The sequence below is a fragment of the Ictalurus furcatus genome, chromosome 3 (genome assembly GCF_023375685.1).
Source record: "Ictalurus furcatus strain D&B chromosome 3, Billie_1.0, whole genome shotgun sequence".
Classification (NCBI taxonomy): domain Eukaryota; kingdom Metazoa; phylum Chordata; class Actinopteri; order Siluriformes; family Ictaluridae; genus Ictalurus; species Ictalurus furcatus.
Genome location: NC_071257.1, coordinates 6,226,648 through 6,251,933, shown reverse-complemented (window position 1 = coordinate 6,251,933; position 25,286 = coordinate 6,226,648). Strand labels below are relative to the sequence as shown.

General features: G+C 37.8%; 1 protein-coding gene across 1 annotated transcript in view; it reads right to left on the bottom strand.

Annotated features, from left to right (window-relative positions):
* The window catches only part of pcsk2 (proprotein convertase subtilisin/kexin type 2), a 37,126-nt gene extending 27,419 nt beyond the window's left edge, over window positions 1-9,707 (bottom strand). Inside the window, exons 1-4 of the mRNA XM_053620516.1 lie at window positions 9,236-9,707; window positions 7,424-7,528; window positions 876-989; window positions 6-114 (exon numbers count right to left, since the gene is read on the bottom strand). Of these exons, the coding sequence (XP_053476491.1) occupies window positions 6-114; window positions 876-989; window positions 7,424-7,528; window positions 9,236-9,418 (511 nt within the window). The 5' untranslated portion in view covers window positions 9,419-9,707. The remainder of the gene's footprint in view (window positions 1-5; window positions 115-875; window positions 990-7,423; window positions 7,529-9,235) is intronic.
* Between the last annotated feature and the right edge of the window lie 15,579 nt (window positions 9,708-25,286).

Sequence of the window (25,286 nt, the reverse complement as noted above, 5' to 3'; positions counted from 1 at the left end):
TATACCATCATCCATGATGGCGATGGTCACTCCTTTTCCAGTGTAGCCCATCTTCCAGGCCTCAGCCACGTTGAGGTCCAGCCCGGGAGTGCCGTCCGCCTGCCCTGTATTTATCTAATCAACAACACAATATGGACCTGTTCACATGAGCTGAACACTCCAGGTGTGTGGACATTATAAAATTAGTCACAACCATAACAATGTTACAGGGCAAAATAAAGGTCACTGATAATAGACCGGTTGCTGGGAGACATTTAAAAATGACAAGCTCAATAAAGGTGACATTCTGTTTTCATAAAGCAGACATAGTACCCAGGGATGATAAAGTCATGGAGGAATAGAGAAGGCGTGTTGAAGATGCTGGCTCGAGGATTACACTGATTGCCGAAGAGAAAAATTATTTAAATTAAGATTATCAGCCGGGTGCACACTAGCTTAGTGGATAGCACGTTTGCCTCACACTGCCAGGGTTGGGGGTTTGATCCCTGCCACTGTCCTGTGTGTGCAGAGTGTGCATGTTCTCTCCGTGCTGCGGGGGTTTCCTCCGGGTACTCCGGTTTCCTCCCTCAGTCCAAAGACATGCATGGTAGGCTGACTGGCATGTCCAAATTGTCCATATTGTATGAATGGGTGTGCAAATGTGTGTGATTGTGCCCTGCGATGGATTGGCACCCTGTCCAGGGTGTACCCCGCCTTGTGCCCGATGCCCCCTGGGATAGGCTCCAGGTTCCCCCCGACCTTGAAGGATAAGCAGTATAGAAAATGGATGGATGGATGGAAGATTATCAGCCATTCTGATTGATTTGCCATGAACAGCTATGGTATTGAAGGTCAGGCATAAAGGCATGAAGACAATAAAAGTTGTAATTACTTACAAGGTACCACTGCTTGGTAAAAAGTGGATCATTCAAACCGATGTCAAAGTCATTGATGTCTCGATAGCCTCTCTTCTGACGTTCAAATCCCGCCTGTACAATCACTTTTTTTACCTGAGACATAAAATAAAACGCGCAAGCACTGACATTTTCTGAAATCATTCACAAATATTTTTTTTTACTGAAAATATCATAAGAAATATGAGAATTCATGAGATTTACTTTTGGATATGAATGACACATTTATCACTCTGTTAAATCTCCTGGGCTGTACTCCATATCACAACAGAAGCTGAAACCTACAGAGACCAGACCCATATTCAGCAGACAGTATGTGGTGTGATAAGACCTTCGGAACAAAGAACGCCTGTATTGTGCTCTCGGATTTGCATGTTCTCTCGCTTTCATCGAACAGACATTGTGCAGATTAAAGGCAGGGCTAATTTAAGAAAGGCTTTGAAAGCTCTTTGATAGCCATCAGAACAATGACTATATACAATATTGTATATTATATAAGGCAATAGAACAAACAAATCCTCACAATTGCTCTGTGTAATTTCGGGTTAATAATATGCCATTCAAGTCAATGAATTCTTTATCAATAGTTGCCTTAGATATAAGGTGACGCCAGGAAATACAGAATAAATGAGCAAGTCTGTAATTAAAGAGAAGGCTGCGTCCCTGGATAATCCTGGGGGTTTTTTTTAACAGGAAAGGATGAAATTGAAACGATTTGACATTGTGCTGTCAGTATGTTCAACACCTGAATATGCTGAAATGGTATCCTTCTTTAAATATAGTTATACACGAAACCATGATGAAAAATTGTGCAAGTCATGGGAAGCTAACTCACCAGGGATATAACTTATTTAAAGCCTTCCATATTAGAACTTTCATAAGATAGAAGAGGAAGGACTGGAGTTGTGTATGATTGAATATGTATCTATAGACCACGTCAGGTTCCACTCCTGTCAACCAAAAACATGAGTTTACAGTGAACACAGGCTCACCGAAATGTTTTTTCCAGTATTCAACTGTCCAGTTTAGGTGAACCTGTGCCCAATGTAGCCTCGGGTTCGTGTTCTCGGCAGACAGGAGTGGAACCTGATGTGGTCTTCTGCTGTTGTAGGCCATCTGCCTCAAACTTCAATTTCTTACATGTTCTGAGATTCTTTTCTGCTCAACACATCTGTAAAGAGTGGTTACTTGAGTTACTGTAGCCTTAATGCGATACCATTGGATAATCCCAAATATGATAAAGATCTCATTTTCGATTGAAGAAATAATAAAAATGTGTCATATGTTGCCCATTTTTGTCAGTATATGCTGAGTATAAAACCCTAACCCTATCTGTCATGGATTTATGGGTAGCCTATTAAGTAAGCTGTCAAGAATAATCCTGAAGAACATGCTGTTGAATTTTATTATACTAAATTCGTTGGGTGCTTTAATAGCATCATATATTGGTTATTTCAACATGTCATTCCCAAAAGATTTCATTAGCTCCCCCTCTTTAAATAGCAGTCAGATATGCAGATCAGCGAATATCGCCAGCTGTCGTATGGCATAAATGAGATTCGACGGGAATCTGTGGGAGCAGGTAGCTTGCTAAGTACTGTTTTAATGAAATTCTTGGCAAGGCTTTAAGAGAAACCGTTTAAAGAATATGAAATAAAACGAGCAAGAGAGGTCTACTATATCGAAAACAGACCATTTCTTCTCAATTAGAAGTGAGAATTCCCAGCAGTGCCCTCTTTTCTACCTCAGCACGCAGTTTACACATTAAAAAAATGCATCTCATGTAGTTAAATGTCAGTGTGCAGTCCCTGAAAACTGCTGTAAAATGGTTCACTGTGCTTATGCTAATGCTGGGAAATTCACGAACATGAAAATATCCTGGTTGGAACAAGTGGTGTGTTTAACAGTCAAAGATTTTCACACGTGTTAGGATTCATATGAATTTTGTGTTGTGGGTCTTGGTTTTTATTTTGTCATAAATGGTACACACATCTCACACATTTGGAAATAAAATTTTCAAAAATATCTCAAAATTCTGAAAGAAAAGGTTGACTCATTGGCAGCGGTTTTTAGACTTTCCACACCACCCTCATTCCATCTGTTTTGCTGTTTTGAAATTATTTGTGTGCAAAATTGCACAATGGCATACCAGGTGCTTCAGAAATGTCTGAATCTATGAAACCTCATGACATCAAATTTTCGTATAGTGTTTTTTCTGATCTTCACAATAAAATCAAATCCTCGTGATAACAACTAATTTTAAAGACTAAATATCTCAGATGCTACATTTTGAGCACCATATTATCTCTGCTTAAGAGGAGATTGTGGAGCAAGAGTGACAAATCCTTCGAGTATATTGATTTCACGTGTGTAATTTGATATTTCTTACTCATCAGGATATGCTGTTACAGATAATAATCCATGACGGGGTGGTGTGAAGTGGCCAGACAAGTTACTCTTACCACCTATAAGTGGATAATTTTCCTATAACAGCACACTGAAGTGTTTTATTCCTCTTATACCACAGCAGTGTGCCAATGATTATTATTTTTTATTTAATTATGAATGGCACATTATGGTTTTTAAACATATATAGTTACCTTTAATGTTATGGAACATCCATGGGACAAGTTCCTGGTTTAGATAATCAACAACTTATGATCAATCCAATTTGAGAATTATGGTATAAGATATGTTAAATGCTGGTACAAGAACTACAATTATTTCCATTTTCAGTGTACCTGAACAAAAAACAAACAAATAAACAAACAAAAAACAAACAAACACTATAAGCAGGAATTAAGTAAACCCTGCTTCCCTAAAACCTTCAAGTTTATGTCCTGTCCAAAATTCATATTCTCCCCTCAGCTGCATAATTTCTCCAGCCTTACAGGATAAATAGTAATAGCATGGCAGCACATAATACTATAGTGCATAGATTTTTTTTGGATGTATAAAATGTAAAACATGGATAGAATAGGGATTTGGAAAGTGTCATGTAATATCAGAGAAGGAGCTCTGGACTACAGTTCCCAGCAGCCACTGCACCACATCATCATGTCACATGACCACCTGCACCTGAGCTTCATTCTTGTTAAGAGCACTTACAGGTATTTATAGCCACAGTTTGCACTACACTGGTTGTTTTACATTTGGCTTTCTTTGCTATTGGTCCTGTTACTGTGTTGATGGCCTTTGGTTTATGTTTATCTTTAGCCTTAGTGTTTTGCCACGAGGTCATAGTGTCTTTTTGTGTATTGTTTTAGTCTTTATTAAAACTTATAATCGGCACTTGCATCCGTCTCCACCTCCAATCGTGACAAAAAGGATTGGAAGGCTTCCATTTTTTTTCCTTAATAGTCTATGCACTGTGTATTTGACTGACCACAGGCTTGTTTAAGTTAACAGAAAGTCTGAAATGCATAACCAAAGCAATAAAAGGTTCAGCCTAGGAGTTTCCCAAGATTTCATTACAGCTCTGCAATCATTCTAAATACATCAACAGGTGGTTTGTATGTGGTATCTGTCTGAGTTATCAGCACAACCAAAGCAAAAAATAGCACATTGTTAAAAGAATGCACACTACATATGACTACTAGGGGCTTGAAACCAAGTCTGGGAAATATTGTAGCATAAGTGTTGAGTCCAAAAGGTTAGACAATGGCTATTAATTTGTAAGAAAATCTAAGCCAGGAGTAAATCCTATACATTAAAAAAAATCCAGTAGGTTGGATAAGCTATGTATCATCACAACACAGAGAACACATATAAACATCCTCAATGATCTATGCATCTTCCTGTCTTATCAAGCTCAGCACTTCTGCTCCTCTGGTGTGAGCTATAGGACATTATTGACAACAGCCTGTCTGATCTCTGGCAGTCACCGCTGCTCTTCAAAATGGTACCCAAGACCTTTTCAACCAGTGTTCGCTTCATGACATGTAATAAAGTAATAACTCAAACAACCAAAACATAAAATCAAAAGTCTGTACTCTAAATTGTTCTTTCTACATACTCTGGCATATTCTGAGGTGTCGTAGGTAAAAGGTCATACGTAGCCTATAATGAGGCAGTTACTCAGCAACACAAAAGGACAAAAAAGGAAGACATAAAGAGGATCGAGAGCATAGCAAACACTGCGATTGTCTCAGAGAAAACAGCTAACTGATTGGACAGTGAGCATGAACTGAGCCGAAGTAGGAAAACCGGAGTACAGGATCAATATGAGGCACTCTATGTCAAACCCTTGAATACAGGTTAAGACTTGAAAAAGCTCGTCTATGTCCTTGCACTGATTGTTGAAAGGTTAACCAGCACAAGTCTGAATAGTCCTTTGCTTAACGTTTATTGATGCCTGACACAGAATTTGTTGAGAAGCCGATAAACTTAATGATCATTTTAGATTTCAAACACAGCTGTTAAAAGCATTGCTCGTGTCACTTTAAATACCAATGGTGCCAAATACCAACGTCACTTTAAAAAAAACAACTCTGTAGTAGCTTTAGTAAATATGTGTTCATTTTAACACCGTTCCATAAGCGTTCCAAACTCTGCGTGTTCCTGCATCATTACCTCTACTGTTCATATCACATAGCTATACTTAATTTCTTCATTCACAATGTTTTGTACAGAACAAATACACTTACTCATGCCACGTTAATAGGAGCACTTGTTACCTTGTTCATTCGTGCAATTATCTAATCAACCAATCATGTTGCAGCATAATTCATAACGCCATGCAGATGCAGGTCAAAAGTATCCGTTATCAGAATAGGCAACAAATGTGAACAAATCTCAGTGACTGGCATGGTTGGTGCCAGACAGGTTTAGTTTGAGTATTTCAGAAACTGCTGAAAAGCTCTGGGGATCTGTGTAGCATTTAAACAGGATGGTGTGAAAAACATCCAGTGAGCAGTGATGAGAGAGGTCAGACGAGAACGGTCAGACGTAACAAGGTTTGACTTAACAAGAAGGATACTGTAACTCAAATAACCACTCTTTACAACTGTGGTGAGCAGAAAAGCATCATGGCGGATGGACTGCAACGGAAGAAGATGGTATCATGTTCCACTCCCGTCAGCCAAGAACAGGAATCTGAGGCTACAGTGGGCTACAGACTCACCGAAACCTGACAGTTGATGATTGGGTAGCCTATACAGAGTGCTTATTTAAATCAGTATACATATAAAACATACAATGATTCAAAACTAAGCGTACACCATTTTAAAAGTGCATGACCACCAGCTCGTGCAGCTGCTCGTAGACTTAACAGTGTTGAAACATTTCTCTTCCAGTTAAGGCTTCAAGGTTTATCAGCTACAAAATTCTGTAGAAAAAAAAACATGCTCATAAATGTGTTTGGAATTTTTGTGCCTTTTCAAGCCTATCCCGTCTTGTGTGTAAATTTGCTGATAAATGCATCGCCTCAGCCGGAATTCTCATCGAATAGCTGCATAAACACTACATTCATTCTTATTCACATGTGTATGACGACGAGCCTCAGTCTATCCTAAAGGCCATGTGTGCATCTAACATAGCAATTTGCATAAATCTACACTCATGAATTACTATATACAGTAGAGGCGGAAGCAGCCAAACTCATGATTCCCATGGTGTCAGGGGAAAAAGGGAAAGTAAATAAGAATTATTTCAGAAAACTAGTTTAAGTACGCCATAAAATGCAAAGGAGTGATTCGGTGTATAATCACAGTTAAGTGTATATCTCCTTATATGGCAGAAACATCCGTTTTTATTTCTGCTACCCTACCTATTCGCCAAAAGTCAAAAAGACATCCACGTTTCCAGCAAGTCTGTGCAATATGTGACGTGTTTTCTCTGACGAGAAAGCTGAGTAAGGCTGCCTGCCTTAATTGTTACTCACTAGTATGTTAGTTTTATAGCATATATCATGCTTTTTTTTTCCATTTCTGAATACAACCAGTACCATGTCTTTATTAACAAACTCTAAAGGAGTTTTATGTTTCTCACTAACAGTGTGTTACTGACATGTTTGTTGATTTTTATTAAGAAATACTTTACGTATCAAATTATTTACTATTTTACATTTCAGAAAGGTACAGTGTGTACTAACTGGATGCCGAGCAGGACGAGGTTTTTTTTTAAATATCATTATACTGCATATGAACAGAACAAAAATGTATATGGTGTTGCTCAATTTTCATTTTTTCCCCCTCATCAAATAATTTTATAATGATATTTAAACTCTTCCAGGAAAGCATTAGCCTTGGGATTGGCCCTGATGATAAGTACTGATAAACAGCACGGACTTATATATAATGTCTTATATATATAAATAGACAAAAATACTGTTTAACAAGCTACAATGTTCTCCCACCCTCTTTAATATTATTATGTACAGTATGCTGCGATGAACATTATTATTAAGACCTTTGAAAACATGGTGATCTAATTTTTTAGGCTGCATCACCCTCCCCTATTAACTATTGTTTTCCAGGGACTGGAATTGGGCCGGTTTCTATGGGAACTAAACACTGAGCTTGTAGGCTCACCCGTCGGTCCTCATCCAGATGCTGGTGGCGACGAAGACTGCGTTTCCTCTTTGTTTTAGGAGGGTCCCGGGGGTAGAAATGAAAAAGTCTCTCGCCGAAGGGAAGCTTGAAGAAAAGACAAACAGCTTGTATGAGATTCTGTAAAAATATCTAAGGTGTACGTGGCTGTGCATTAGCGGCCAGCGATGGAACAAATATAATACGTTCATTATGTTCAATTAAAGATTTTTTCAAGGTCACTGGATTGACCGTGATAAATGCCCTTTTTTCTATCCAGATGAATTCTTACTAAAGATTTTCGACTATGTGTAATAGTGTCTTACTGGAAAAAAGATGACAACCAGACCAAACGTCAAACGAGGCCCAAGAGTGATAAGTAAGAGAACTATCTTTGAGATATATGTCCAGTTTACAGATTTAAATGCGCATGGGAGTGAGACAAAGTAATTTCAGCACAATTACAAAGTTGAGTCGATGCATCATTTCTGTGATACAGTATGTGAAATCTTCTAAATAGAAAAATTAGGCTACAAGCATGGGAAATTTTGAATGCCTGACCAGACCTGCTTTCCACATCATTAGATGTTGTAACAGTCCACTGCACACACACACACACACACACACACACACACACACACACACACACACAGCTCATATTTTGACATTTGACCAAACTTATCATAACATTAATAATATCCTCAATTCACTAATAAATTTGCTTTATGATTACTGAATAAATAAGCGGCAGGACACTGGAGGGCAGTATGCTTCAGAAATGGATGACTAGCAGTGGATGTACTTTAATGTTGTGTGAACAGGCAGTAGTATTTTCTATTATCAGTAAGAAAACTTATGTCTCTTACTCAAATCAATGGACACGAGACACTGGTTATGTATATCTCACATCCTGCACATCCATCCATCCGTGTGATTGGACAATTTCTGACGTCATAATGTAGCCTACTGTTTGGTTCTGAACTACGGCTATATTGTTATATATGTATAGTGTGGCTGAAGATTACAGTGATACTGATTGTACAGGCTGTCTTAAAGATGTCATTTTAAAGGTGATTTATTTGGAGGTTCATGACTGCTAGAAATGCATATACATGAATATACATATACACATACATATTCCGATCATTTTAAGGGTATAGTATGGAATATATGTAAGGGAAATATGTTCTCAACATCTATACCTGCACACGATTGATTTGAAACTGAACTGGAAACCTGTCACGATTTATTTATTTATTTATTTTGGCAACTTTAATCAGTAGATATGATCAAAAGACATGTCAGGTTTGGTGACTGATATGAACATACAGCAGTTTGCAAGAGGCTGTTTGAACATTGCCTTTTATTTCCAAAAAAAAAAAGGTATATTCTTTGTTTAATGTACTGTATACTGATGTTTTCATGGTTAAGTGTTAGTGTTAAGGTGCAGTTCTGTGTGTGCTATAACACTCTTGTTAGTGAACAGACAACTCATTAGATCTTGGTTCGTAAACTTTAACTGACCACAACACAAAGCCTCATTTCAGCTGAGAAGGAGGAAAAACAAGTGCTGGCCAATTGTCCATCTCTTTTGTAAACTTTGTGCATTTAACTGAACAAATGACTCTTCAATTGCTTGCAAAGGCTTTACAGAACATCTTCTTTATTCGGCATATGTCTGACAGATCAAAACTATGGGCTGTTAAAGGATGTTTTGGCTTTGTTAGTAGTCTTCAAGTTTCAGCAGCAAGCAATCTCGAGCATAAATAAGAACCTATTTTTGGTGTGTTTTGCAATTTCGTGATCGATTCTTACCTGTCTGGCACTCCCAAAGCCATACTCAAGTGCAAGTTGGTGTGCATCTTCATTCCCTCCCTCGTGTAATTGCACTAAAAGATGGTTTGTGAAAATTCCCTCCTCGGTGGCTCCGGTGAAGAAGAGCAATGCAGTAAACAACAGCAGAGCGACTGCTGTCCCATATTTCACGGCTCCGAGCATCGCGCCTCTTTTGCGTCTCCTTGTTCTTAAGTGATTGATTGTTTTTTTTAATGGTTTGTTTTTGTTTTAAATAAAAACGAGGCGCCTGACACGACTTTTATCAGGGTTTTTCAGGAGTCATCTTGTCGTCCTGTGGATTGTTTTTTTTTTATTTTTTTGGAGGCTGGAAAGAACGTTCGGAACGTTCGGTCGGTCGTGCGCTGCGCGAGATGAGGTGCGCGCGCGCGGGACCCAATCTACATTTCTCAGCTCGAGCGCTTTCATCTATAATTCAGCGGCCTAAGCTTGCGGGGTCTCACTCACGTGACGTTCCGCGGCGTGCTGGCCAATTGCGCTGCGGTGGGCGTGGTCACAAACGATCGATTCTCCGCCCCTGTCCTTTCTCCTGGCTATAAAAGAGGCTCCTTTCAGCACCCTGGAGAATTCCCCCAATCAGATTCAATTAACTATGAAACGCTCCATGTAGTTTAAAACCAACAGAATTTGGTTTTACTTTTCTCTCTCGCTCTCTCTTAATTAATTTATTAATTGCTGTTAATTAATTTATTAATTATTTTACTCAGTAATTACTCAAAAACCAGGAATTGTTGTACTATTCCTACATCACAGCATATTCACACAATATATTTTCATAATAATAATAATTATTAATTATTATAATTACTGAATAATAATAATAATAATATTGTATTATTATAATTAATGAATCGTAGTAATAATAATAATAATAATAGTCATGATCATCATCATCATCATCATCATCATCATCATTATACAGCATTCATAGATACATCATTATATTCACTGTCTACCTACACCAGTATGACCTGTCACACAGAAACAGCACAATAGACACATTACTCACAACACTCAAGGTCTTCTCCCAGGCTCCTAGGACGTAGTGATAAGACTTCACTCATTAAACACTATTCCAGTCACTGTATGTTCTGCACCATGACACTGTTATAACAGTCAGTGTTGTGTTGTATTTATTGCGTGGTCTTCATAGTACCTGTGCCCACTGTAGCTTCAGATTCCATTTCTGCTCTTGTAGCCTATCCGCCTCAAGATTTAACATGCTGTGAGATACTTTTCTGCTCACTGCGGCTGTAAAGAGTGGTTATATGAGGTAGCATACTGTAGTCTTCCTGTCAGCTCAAACCACTCTCCTCTGGCCTTGCTTATCAACAAGTATTTCCAGCCATAGAACTGGTGCTCAGTGGATGTATTTTGTGCTGCGGTTCACTGTATGTAGCCTATTGTATGTTCCAAACTGTTACACTGTTCTAAAAGTTGAGTCCTGCCATATTTATTATGTTGTCCCCATTGTACTGAGTCTACTTTTAATTGTCATGTACCTTGCTGTTCATTTGCACTGCAATGGTCCTAATTTACACTACATGTTGCCTGATGATTCACTGTTGTAACTGTATAATATGTTGCACAAAGGCTTTAGAAAACACTATTCTACTGTATATTCATATATGGCGAGATGATAATAATCTTCTCTCTCTACTCGCTGTTTGTCTATTAAAGCAATAAGCCACTCGAGGGTTTGCGTTACAGTGATTTTATCACATGTAAGAGTGTGAGGCACGATGTGAAGCACAGTGCCTAAAACCCCCTTTCCCATGATAAAATCACTGTAATGCACACTCTCAAGTGGCTTAGTGCTTTAATAAACTGGCAACAAAAACCATATGATAAAATCCAGTGTTCAATAAACACAATCTTTTGCTCCTAAGCAACATAGTAAGCAAAAATTAAGGCATTCCATGGACAGATCAATAGCTTAAGTGTAACGGATTTATTGCCTTAAAACCTTACACATCAACACAGAATTCAGTTACTGTGATGCATTTAGTTCTGCGTATAACCAAGGATTTTTCAGTGGCTTCAGAAGCAGCTCATCAGGTTTTAGAACCAATACTATCCATTTTATTTCATTTTTTTCTTCCTTGATGGCAAACACTGCAAATGTTTTGGAGGAGTGTGGTATAAATTTTGGTTGAAATGTCTAGACTTAAGTCTTTCTGGAACAGTGTGTCCTTTGCATTTTTTTGCTGCAAGAGATTTATAGTCTCTAGAGTAATATGCCTTCTGGGTATATGTACCCCATGTGTGCCATGTAGGAAAGGAGGAAAAAGGGACATTCTTTAGGCTTAATACCAGATGGCTCATTGCTGCTTATATAAGTGGTCTACATTCAATTCAATTATACTCAATTCTGTTCAATTCAGCAAGCTTTGGTTGTGTTTGTTTTGTGTTAAAAAATAATGTACATAATGTAAATAATGGCTTCCACAAAGTATACAATGCACAAAATAGTGTTATTGCCATGTATGCAATTTTTGCAACACTATGCAACAAAATTATGCAACACATATTTACACAGTTTTGTACATTTGAAAACTTTTTGTACATTAAGTAGCAAAACAAATTAACATAATGTAACATATAACATAACATAACATAATGTAAACATGGCAGAGGTAAAATAAATAAATAATTAATAATAATAATAATAATAATAATAATAATAATAATAATAATAATAATAATAAACTTTTGCTATCCTTGAGTTTTGGTGAGTAATTTGTTTAAATTAAAGCTAGTTTTGAGACACAGAATATCTAATAAAAGGTCTAATCTCACATCAGTACAGCAAATATCACTATACAGTTATAGACATACAGTACATGTACATTGAGGAACATTATTCTGAAATTGTTCCACAAATTGTAGATGCAGTTTTTTTGCAGATTGGTGAACCTCTGCTCATCTTTACTTCTGAAAAACTCTGCCTCTGTAAGAGTTACTGACCTGTTGCCAATTAACCTCCAGCTGTTTTTTTAGTAACGCTTACTTTTCCAGCCTTTTGTTAACCCCTGTCCCAACTTTTTTGAGATGTGTTTTTTTTAAATGTTACATTTCCTCAGTTTAAACATTTGATTTGTTTTCTATGTTCTATTGTGAATAACACACATTTATGATATTTGAATGGATTTATGAGATTTGCAAATCATTATATTCTGTTTTTATTTACATTTATTTTCATTTTACACATCGCCCCAACTTTTTTGGAATCGGGGTTGTATATTGTAGATTGCATAACATGAGCTGATGGAAATACACAACAATATGCATTCACCTCTTAGTCTGAGGTTTAAGTCTTAAATCAGAGGACCAATGGCATATCAGGCTGGTGGTCATAATGTTTTGGCTTATCGTTGTATATTAACACAAGAAGATCGATAAGGGAAATGGTATGGCGCAAATGTGAATAAATAAATGGCTTTAAAAAACGGGTGCACAGTCAACGTTGTAAATAGCATCAACACATATACAGTACACTACATGACAGATGCCAACCACTATGCAAAAACATGACAGGAAACACAAATATCCACTCTTGACAGAGAAGACAAGGTAATACTGCTGTGTTTTTATTCCATTTGAATTTCATTCAGTTGACAATATTCTATCAGAGCAAAATGTAAGAGTGAATATAACTCAATATAGACTCTAGTTGCCAAATAATTACTTGGTTTTTCTGCTACAATTACAGACTCGTTGTGCATTAAACTTTTTTAGCCATTCCAGACATACCGAAGCCTTGTAAGAGAAAGAGTGAATATACCACTGGTGAGGGACTTTTAAGCTCACATTGTGTTCCATTACAAGAATCAGATCCTTGCATAAGTCTTTTTCTTTGTATGATGCAGCCTGTGAAGAAAAGGCTAAGTCTGGCAGTGTCTGGGCCGTCTCTGACTATGCTTGTGTTTGACTGTGGGAAATAACATGATAAATTATTTTACAGTTTAACTATATAACATGGATACGGCACGGAATACTAGCCATAATTTGATGTACTATATTAACTCTGTGGCTGAATTAGGTCTGAACTTTGCCACTACAAATAATAATATATTTCACAAGGTTTGCAATGTAATAACTCCCTATCGGGTTCTGCTCCTGTCAGCCAACAGGAATCAGAGACTACAGTGTGCACAGGCCAAACAAAACAAGACAGTTGAAGATTGGAAAAAGACCAGGAACTGTCCAGGTTGGGTGAGCCTGTACTCACTGTAGCTCAGATTCCTGTTCTTGTCTGACAGAAGTGGGACCTGATGTGGTCTTCTGCTATTGTAGCCCATTCGCCTGGTGTGTTGTCCATTTTGCGATGCTTTTCTGCTCACCATGGTTATAAAGAGTGTTTTATTTGAATTACTATAGCCTTTCTATCTGCTCAAACCAGCTTAGCCATCTCTGGCTCTTCTCTCCATGGACCTCTCTTATCAACCAGACATTTCTGCCTGCAAACTGCTGCCCACTGGATGTTTTCTGTTTCTCGCACCATTCCATGTAAATTCTAGAGACTGTTGTGTGTGAAAATCCCAGAAGATCAGTAATTTCTAAAATACTCAAACCACCCCATATGGCACCAACAGGCATGCCATTGTCAAAGTCATTCTGATGTTTTTGTTCTGAACAGTAACTGAAGGTCTTGACCTGTATCTACATGATTTTATACATTGCGTTGCTGCCACATGATTGTCTGATTGGGTAATTGCATGAATGAGCAGGTGTATTGTTGTTTTATAAAGTGGATAGTGAGCGTTTATGCATATACAAAGCACTACTGTGTTTATTTTGCTAGCTTATGGGCTTTACAGGTTCAAGTATAAAAAACAAAACAAAAACAGTGTGTCAAAACTTTATACTGGTTCCGTACTTCTAGGCACTTGTAGCTCTATATTTCATTTTATTTCTGTAGTTAAGATCTTCTTTAAATGCTGACTTGTGGCTTAATTAACCTTTGTCAGGAATTTGCACTATGAAAAGTGGCTCAAAAAATGTTCAAATGGCCCCTAAAGGTAATTTGCTGATAAGCTAAGTGTAAAACTCTGACCTTGTTTCCAGTGATCAGCTTCAAAACCCAACAAAGTGTGATTGACAGTATTAATATGTGTGCCTGTCTTAAGTCGTTCTTTCTCTCTTTCTTTCTTTTCTAGTTGTCCCAAGGATGGGACAACTGTTTCTTGTTGACCCAAGGATGATTTATTTATTTGTATATTTTTAAAGATATTTCATTTGAACCAGTCCTTCTTCAATCATTGTATGAACCTCCTATTCACTCACTTGCTTTTAGTCATTGTCTAATAACATTTCTGTTAACAGTTCCACATTTTTGAACATGCAATTGTTACTAACCTTATTAGCTGGGTCATTATCATATTGAATAATATCATTGCTGTATTATGTGTCATTGTGTTTGATTTGGAAAACAAATTGTTGTTAACAGGTATTATACAACAGCACAGTTGAATTCTCCAACATGATTGGTCAGAAGGTGTTGATTCATTTTCTATACCAGCAGAATTCTGCCAGCATTTCTGGCTGTGATTCAAATCACAGGTTTTTATTAATGTTCTTGCTCTATAGTAACAGCTCTTATTCACAGCAACTTATATGGCAGACGATCTACCTAAGTCTAAAAATAAATGGATTAAAAAGATATTGTTATTTAACAAAGAAAACATATAATCAAAGTGTTCTGTTCGAGATGTTAATTTAGCTGTTATAATGTAAGTGATAACAGGAATTAACTTGTCTCATGGGTGTTCCATAATATTAAACATATCTATAAACAAAAAAGCACGGCATGACATGCATGAATAAATTAAAATAGCAATTGTTAGCAGATTGCTGTGGTATAAGAGAAAGGAAACCATTTCACCGTCGTGCTGTAATCAGAACTTAGATATCCACAGAACATCCTTAGATATTGCAATAAGAATATTTGAACACTATCATGTCTACGCTGTGAGCATGGTGCTGCTTTTCTGTTGGAGGCTACCTGCTTAATTGTAAGAAAACTCCTGCTAATGGCACGACATTCTTTTGAATGCTGTGCACAGATGAATCAATTTGCTTGCACCGATACCATTACATGGCTTTTCACTGAGATGAAAAATAAATCGTTTACATTCTGTGCCGTCTTATATGATGTTGTCTTGAAAACTGTGCTGCTGATAAGATCTATAGACATCATAGTTTAGTAGTGATTGGTATTTTCTCTCTTAGCCTCCAGACAGGTAAAGAAACCCCGGCTGCCTGGAGTGTATGATGATGCATGCTGATACTGAGCTGATCAAATAACCAGAGCCTTTCCTCCCCATATGCTCACATAAATTCTGATCTTGTGAAGCATCTTTCTCTGTCCAGAAGATATTCGGTGCTCATGAATCCTGCATGCACACACACACCCAGACATTCAATTGTTACAGGAAGAATAAATTATTTGCTTTGCCAGTCTGCAGTGTTTGAGTGTAATAGGCCCCCCCCCCACCCCCCAGTGTACTTCCAGCAACTTTGCAGCCTGTTACTCATCTATTTAAATCTGACTCACTGAGATTGATAACACTGATTAGATTATTTCCACATGCTAGCAGTCCTGTCAATTACTTGAATAAATTTCATGGTGTAGTCTGAAAATTGCTGGATTAAAAATAGCCCTATCTGGGTACAATTTAGGAGCCCAGCACCGAGTCCAATATGGATTAAACCAGCATGGGTTGTTTTAAATCAGTGAGGCTGGGTTAGGATGTTGGCCCAGCATGCTGGGTTGATTTTTTTTTTAAATCAGTTTGTGGTTAGAGTGCTTTTTGTGAGCAGGCTAACACTGGATACCAACAGGGTCGTGGGGAGCCTGGAGCCTATCCCAGGGGACATGGGACACAAGGCGGTGGACACCCTAGATGGGGTGCCAGCCCATCGCAGGGCACAATCGCCCACACACTCACACACACATTCACACACTATGGACAATTTAGAGATGCCTATCAGTCTACAATGAATGTCTTTAGATTGGGGGAGTGCTCTCCGTGCTTTGGGGGTTTCCTTTAGGCACTCCGGTTTCCTCCCCCTGTCCAAACACATGTGTTGTAGGCCAATTGGCATTTCCAAATTATCTGTACTGTGTGAATGTATGTGTGAGTGTTTATGCGATTGTGCCCTGTGATGGTTTGGCACCCCATCCAGGGATGGGCTCCAGGCTCCCTCAACCCTGGGTCGGATAAGCGGTACAGAAAATGGATGGATGGATGGATGGATTTGCTTTATCAGGTCACCGAAAGCTTAGACTTTTTTTTTTGTATATGCTTCCATTAGAGATCATTTGGAGACCCAGTATATGTAATAAAAGGTCTAGTTTCAAATCAGTACAGCAATATCACTATACAGTAATAGCACCATACAGACAGCAACAAATGTCTTGATACCAGAATTACTCTGTTGCCTGGGAAACAAGTAGAGCATGTTTCTGCAGAATGCAGAAGGTGTGTTTTTCTCTTCTGCTGAGTCAAACAAATAAACTGGGGCAAATTTGCATTCCAGGGTGTTAGTATTTAGCACGGTAGATATGATAAAAGTCAGGATTTTCAAATGCACAGACTAATATTCAGCACCAGTACATTTGGTTTGATTGCCTTATCAGTCACCAAATTATCTCCACTTGTCTATCTGTGTCACTATTACAGCTTGTGCGGTCAGTAGGATTATGGGAGAAAGGAAAAAAGCCAAAGAAATAACTCAGATCCTCCCAAGAGGTTCTGTAAGAACAAGAATCCACATAATAATATTATAGGCACCTTCATGTCCTTGTGTTGTGTCCTCGGGCACTCTACTTCTATGTGATTACACAGCCAACCCACAGAGAACATCCTGCTTGGTGACATCATCAATTTTGGTTTAAATCAACGTATTGCTTCCATGAAGAGCAAATTGGCAGCTGAATATGCCTGTCTATGTAATGCCCACAGTAGCAGAAGGTGACTGACAATTTGTCATGTTGCAAAGCCCTGGCCAATGCAGATTAAATTGAATCCATCAGTCTCGCTCTCCTCTCACCAGAAACTAAATTTTCCTACCATTGTGTCACTGCTATTTATATTTCCACTGCCTGCTTTGTAATCAAATGACATACGAGCCCCATGCCTTGGCAACCCTGTGATTTGCTGTGTGTTTTTCCATATCCGCTCACTTGTCAGTGCATCTGATATCAGGTGTTTTGCAGAAAATTGAATATTGTCCACATAAATATAGGGCATGTATAGTACAGTGCAATAATTTACCCTGTAGAAAGTTAATTTAGGTGTCATTAATGACATGAGGGGAAATATAATGTGTACAATTGTTATAATTACTAAGCTTTTAATGCTTATTTGGCAAAAAAGCTTAGTAATTATAACATTACTGGCAACATCCACCTATTTTGCCACACTCTCTTTGCACAGCCACCCCTCCTTAACCACACCCATCTACATTTGCCACACCCTCTTTGCACAGCCACCCTTCCTTTGGCCACACCCATCCCTTTTTGGGAGTTGTCAGATTTCTAAATTCTTTAAAATTTCTTCTTACATAGCATATATAATAAAATCATTCCTAAATCAAAAAATCAAGGGCAGCTATGCATCATCTATGCAAGCAGATAGACATAGACATATTAGTCTCTTATTAATCTAAATTGAGATATTTTACATTATGTGTATGTGTTAAAAGTTTTTTTTTGTTTTGCTTCGTTACTTGTTTAGTTGTTCGAAGAGCACAGAGTTATGGATGCGTGTAAGATTAGATTGTGGGGAATTACACTTTATATACATTTTACTAGAGAGAGGGAGAGAGAGAGAGAGAGAGAGAGAGAGAGAATTCCAAAAAGTAGTCCATACATTGTTATTCTTCACACGTTACCAAGTGTGTTTTGGATAATTGAAGTAAAGAAAACAGGCGTGGGGGGGGCAGATGAATAATCAGACTAATTCCTTCCTCTCACTTTATAGCTCATTCCAAACTGAGCACTTAGTGTGCCTTAATGAATGAGCCATCAGTGTAAATCGACAGCTGAAACTGAAGAAAGAGCACAATTTGCCGTTGGCTGAAGTTGTTTCAGGAAACAAATAGAAGGGGAAGAATGAATGGCAATCCAAATCAGCGAGAATTACCTTGATGAAGTTAGAAATGCAAGTGTACACTACTGCCAACTGGATTTGAGCCCCTGAAATGAGTCTCTATGCTGCTCCGAGGGACATTTATGGTGCCAGGCTAGTGGAAAAAACAACTAGTGTGTAAAACATTGAGGGCTAAGCCACTTAATATGGGTATATATAAGACCACTGTACAATGTGATATTAGATATTAGATATTAGATTTTAATGCTCCCATCTAATAGCATCACCAGCCATCACTGCCACTATACCTAACGTACTATAACTAGGCAGTTCATTTCAGGTTCAGAATACAACACGAAGAGGTAGAAAAGCAGTAAACCAACATAAATCAACGACTGGCCTAGCAATTAATAGTGCTACCATTACAATATAATAAATACAAAACCACATTGCAAAGAAACTAATTCACCAAATAGCACTACAACTACAACAAGACAATATTTTCTAATACTAAAGAGCTTGAGTTAACCAGAACCTTAAAGTAAAAAAAGAAAAAGAAGACGTCTACTTGCGATTTTAGATATTATCTCAATGTTGTATGTTAATTTTAGAAGTATATAGCAGTATATATGTCATGTAGTTCATGTCCTGGTTTTTAACATGGTGAATATTGTCTTGTATTTACTAAGTTACTAAGAAAGGGCAGTAAAGAGTCAAAAAACTCAACAACAGGAGGTTTTTTTGGGTTTTTTTTTTTTTTTTTTTTCCGCCTCAGCGTGTGATGACTCTGGCACATATATTAACAGGCACCCTGGGTCTGTGACTCACCAAAAAAATTAATTTCAGTTCTGTAGCTTCGGGGTGGACAGAATTGGCACACAGATGCTCAGACGGGATAAAATGTTTGACACCAACGTTTGTACCAAATCCTGGTATCAGTGCGGTTTCAGGAAGTCACGTTCCCCATTATTTTTGAGACTACACTAATGCACATGCAATATGACATGCTGTTAAGTGTTCACACAATACCTTAATCTGAGCACTAACTTGCTATTGTACATCAAATTGATTCTGGTTCACCATTAACAAACATGTAATAGCTTTGCCATTCAGATTTTGTCTGATTCTTGCATCTGATTTACTAACACCCCCCCTCCCCCTCCCCCATGTGTGAAAATAGAACAGCCATGGAAACAGCACTGCAGCATCTAATGGAAACATCCACACAGCAGCAATATGACACTCAGGAGCTGGCAAACTATATTAAAACACTCACAGAGCGCTTGATGATTGTGCAAAAATCTGATGCACTGGAGTTTCGATACACTGCATGCTCGCTTGTCATAAATCTCACCCTGAAGATTATGGCGAGGTCAAGCAATTTGCCAAGTGATGGGTGAGAGAAAAATGACTATTGTAGGATTGTTGTTTCACCACCCCTTTCCCAATCTAATGGGTAAGGCAAGAAGTCTACTATAAGCTTTCAGCCATTGATGCCATTGAATATTACTGGCAAAAAGCAGAGATTCTCATGAGGGTGTGATTGTCTACAGAAACTACTGCATCTAAGTTGCTTGAGGTTCTGATATTTTATTGATCGATATACAGTAGAAAGGCTCAGTGGAGTATGGCCCATGCTTGTTGGAATAATGCAATTTCTTTCAGCGCCTTTAGCACCAAACTCATTGGGTGCCAGACTAGATATGGTCTTGCTCCTGGCCCACACTCACACCCTAAGGGACCTTTTGGGGGAAAAAGATACCATTGCCTTTATTTAAGACTGGGCATCACTCAGGGCTGTATTCTGAGTTAAGCATGTGTAATAAAACACATTGTTATTTATATCAGCAATATGACTACTCATACCTACAATTTGTGCGCAGCTTGGACAGTTGTGTAAAATTAGCTTGTACAAGGCAGAGTTTGCTAAAAACCGAAGCATGGCTCAGTTATGCATGATGCTGGGCTTGAACTTCAACTTTTCCATATAGGCACTGCTCAACTGACAGTTTGTCGTATTCATAAATTCTTGAAATTCATAGGCACTCAAAAAAACCATGGAATGTCATTCAGAGGCAATATAAAATGCATAATTATTATGCTACTCATTAATTAATTGTAGCATCCTGCAAAGTCCATATACAGGGTTTTTTTTATTTGTTTGTTTTTTGCATGGAGAAGATTAGAGAAGACAGCGTCTTAATGTGAGGAATATTAATTTGAAGTTTTTATAAAACTTTGAATAAAATTGTGTACTATACTTATAAGCTATGACAGTCTACAAATTCTATTGCTGTAGTTCTAGTTTATGCACAAAATAGGATGTTCTGGTTTAAGCACTACTTTATAAGGTGCTAAATAGGATGGGTGGAAGCCCTGTCGTTAAAATTGCATGAACTGCACTCAGGTAATTGTAATGACAACTTAAGCTACCTTAAATTGTGTTGCCTGAGACCTCCTGCTGCATTATGCACCTGTTTACGGTGAGCAAAATACCCCAGACATCCACTCCACTCTCTTCAATCCAGATGCTCTTTGCCTGGAGAGGGACTGAGAGCAGCAACCCTTGTAGTATTACTCTGTGATTGAATTTGATCAGCAGATGAAAAAAGAGAGAGGATTGGCCCTTTAGTTCAGCAACATGTGTCCTAGAGTCTGGACCCCACTGAATGCAGAGATGAAGAATTTCTGCCACTGCTGGTCCACCCGAGACCATAGAGTTTCTCTATGCTGCTGTATTGAGCAGGAAGGTCAACCACCCTGTAATTAAGAAAAGCCATTGTTAGACCCGCTCGCAGTAAACCTTACCCAAAATTCCCTTTAGCACCCCCAGAAAAATATAGGATTTATCAGAAGTTAAGTCGGAGTGTGCATAAAAAGATTGAATTCTAAAATTATACACATAAGTGTTCACTCTATTAGGAACACCTGTACACCTGCATATTCTTGCAATTATCCAATCAGCCAATCAAGTGGCAGCAGTACAGTGCATAAAATGTGATCTTACTGACTTTGACCTTGGCATGGTTGTTGGCCCATCCATTGTTGATGGGTTGGTTTGAGTATTTCAGAAACAGCTGATCTCTAAAAGTTACACAAGCTAGTGCAAAAAAACAAACAAACAAACAAACAAAAAACAACCAGTGCGTGACGGTTCTATGGGTAAAAGAAACTGAAATAACCACTCTTTCAACTGTAGTGAGCAGAAAAGCATCTCAGAATGCACAACTCATCAAATCTGGAGGTGGATATGTGGAACCCTAGAACAGAATGCCAACTACAACATCTCTGTGAAATGTGACTGTTAATTTCATCGTCGTCCAATGGTAAGGATCATTAACAAGTGTAATATTGTAATAAATATTTGGATGTTTGGGTTTGAGATCGAAGGATGGGTATGAGACGAGAGATTAGAATTTCAGCTTTTATTTCCTGGTATTTACATCTAGATGGGATAAAAGACATAAAACATAGAACCTTTTGTATCAGACCACCTAATTTTTAAGCAAGCAAAAGTATAGGAACAGATAAGTCTTGAAGTAAATTAAAGTATATAAAGTAAATAACACTTAATATTTGGTCGCATGTCCCTTGCATGCAATAACTGCATTATTCCTGCGACACACTGACATCACCAAATCATTGGTTTCTTCTTTTGTGTTGCTTTTCCAGGCTTTTGCCGCAGCATCTTTCAGTTGTTGTTTATTTCGGGGGGTTTCTCCCTTCAGTCTCCTCTTCAGGAGGTAAAGTTGGCTTGCCAGAAGACAAACAGTTGTTGGATAGGCATGTGCTTTTTATGTTTGATGGGGATCCTACTCAGCCCATACACAAGGGCAGCCACATTATGTCATTTTCTTGCGTGAGGGTTAATATCTTATTTATAATATCTTATTTCTCCTACTCGCTATTGCCACCCTAATAATGCCATTGGGTGTAACTTGGCAACCCCATTATTAAAGGTCTGGCTATGCCTCCATTCAGGTGAGAAATACCTTTGCTTCATCATAAAAAAAACACATGTCATATCATGATTAATAGACGGAAAGTTTTGGTTTTTTAAATCAAATGACAACAATGTTTTGCAAAGCTTTTTTAAAAAAGTTCCATGTAAGTGCTTTCCCCTATTTTATAACTGTACAGCACCGTTGCTTCACAAGAGCAGAAATCACTGGAATGGATTGTACACTATGTAAAGAAAGTGATTGGCGTTGACCTTTTTGTACTTGTTAAAATAGATTTCATGAAGGCTTCTACGAGCTCTCGGTGTTGTTAATGGTCCTCTAGGCTACCTGGTTTTTGGCATTTTCAGTTTGTTGCTGTCAGGCAAACAAAATAATGCTATTAAATGCTCAATGAGCCGCTTTGGATCGAGTTTCCTTCCAACACATCTAAAATAACAACAGTATTATTATGCAAACTGGTATCTCTTAAACAGAACTGTCATTTTTATTTCAATGGCTTGCTTTATGTTTTATGTATTACATTTATTCGTGATGAACATTATCATTTATGTGATTACACAGTATGTTCATATTTATTTGTGTTTTATGATGGCACAATATTGGAAAGAGAAATTTTCCCTGCTTTCTTTTCCATTCCAGCCCTGACTTGATTGCATTTTATCTTATTTTATACATGTTATGCTAATCATTGTTGGATTGCAGTGTTTGCACAGAATATAGAGGGATGTAGAACGGAAACTGGATTTTATTTTAATCTTGTTAAATCTTTAGATGCTAATCAATCAATGGCCAATGATTGAAGCCATACAATGTGTGACAGGGTTTAGTAGGGTTCTTTGTACTGATTAAGCCACAGGCAATGTTCATTCCCTCTAACATAGGTCAAACAAAGGTGGGAGCCTTAACTGACTTCCTGGAACCATAGTAGTAACAACATGCTAAGTATGGCTTGAAGGTAAGTGATTAGTTTAAGCATCAGTGTTATTTATATGGCATGTTGGGCACATTATGTGAAAATCAATTGCCACAGCTGCCATCGTACATGACACTATTATAGATAGAGAGTAGGGATGTTACACAATGACACTATCTTTAACTATAACTATATCTGATTAGTGCTCCAAATATTCATATTCATATCTTTAATCTATTGGCACCCTGTCCAGGGTGTACCCTGCCTTGTGCACGATACTCCCTGGGATAGGCTCCAGGTTTCCCTGTGACCCTGAAAAGGATATGCGGTATAGAAGATGGATGGATGGATGGATGGCTATCTTTAATCTATAAACTGTTGTTGCACAGTTATTATTTTTTGTCTTTACCTACCCAAATTTAGTTGGTTCTGGATCCCAAAATATAAACAAATCAGCAGTCTAATTTAAACCACTGTGACCCTGACCAGGCAGTTACTAAGGATGAATTAATGCAAGCTGTAAATGCATTGTATGATAATGAATGTGGTCTTTATAAATAACTGACCACACACATGAAAGTAAAAATCTCCCACTCCCGTGACCTGTGTGATCCCAGACCCGATGCATACCTCTAGTCTCAACCAGATGCCCTAGAAAGAAAGGGTTCCTCCTATTTGTATCGGTATGCCTGTCTGTTTAGTACACATTATCTGTTTATTCCGAATAATGTATTCGTATTTGCTTGCATAGATTCAAAAAGTTACATGCATTTCTTTAACATTGTTTTACATAGCCTCCCATGTCTCAATGAATCTCTACTACACTGTGTGGTAGTGCTGTAAAAAGTATCAAAGATATCACTTTTAAGGACTTTCGAAAATATAATCAGGTTATCACAAGATCTTTCAGTAGGACAATGAACCAGAGTATTGCTTAAAATCCAATCATTAACTGGATTATTTGTTTCAGTATAATTTATGTTGGTATCTTACAGTATGATATTATGATATACAACAACAAAGGCATAATTCATTTCAAAACACACTCTGACATCGGTGAATAAAGTCAAGCAAAATGGCTTGTTGTGTGCTCTTTAAACTGGCTGATGACAACATATTTCCACTAGAACCTTTCAACAGTGTAGGATACACTTGACGCAAAACCAAGGAGAACTGAGTAGCCTTTATTTCAGTACAAACACATGGGTCATGATTGACGACAGTCTCACACAAATCCTGCAAATTAGCTGGCAGCTTATATGTGGCCCTGAGGCTTTTTTCCATCTCGAAATTGCATTAGTGCTAATGGTAATGATGCATCTGTGTACTCTGTGCTTATAAACTGTACACAGAGCTTTACAAAAGCAACACCTAACCAAGGAGAACACACTCCATTAGAAAAGCAAACAGGTTTTTTTTTTTTTAGCAAAGTGTGTATCCTGGTTGTTTGATCAGTTCTTACAACATGTCCAGAAGGACAATTATAAAAGAGGAAATAAATTAATACAATGCCTTACATCAATAAGTTTTAAATGTTTTTTCCCCTGATTCTTCAGAAGTGCCAATTAGAGTAACAGAAAGAATTCTAAAAACTACAGTAGTAAACCATCTAATTATACATATATACTGTACAGTATAATGCTTGAGAGCTGTGTTTATTAATTTTGTTGTCATATCAATTTTAAATTGGTTGATGGAACAAAAATTCATATTTTTCATATGCTTTTAATGATGCTAACCTTTAACATATATACAATAACGATGACATTCATATATTAAATGACACCTGTGTTTTTCCAATCTGTGTGCGGCAGTCTAAAATGGCAGACAGTGGATACTTCTGACTTTGGATACATGGCTCTGGAAAACAACAGTAATACTAAATCCATCTGACACAAAAAATGGCTTAACAGGTAGGTGTGAAGCTGCCAGAATGATCTCTGACAGATTAATGGTCTCTCGCCTGCACAACATACTGCCTTTGCACGCTGGCTGTTAATATAATGAAAATATGAAAAATATCTGAACTTCGTCTAACTCTT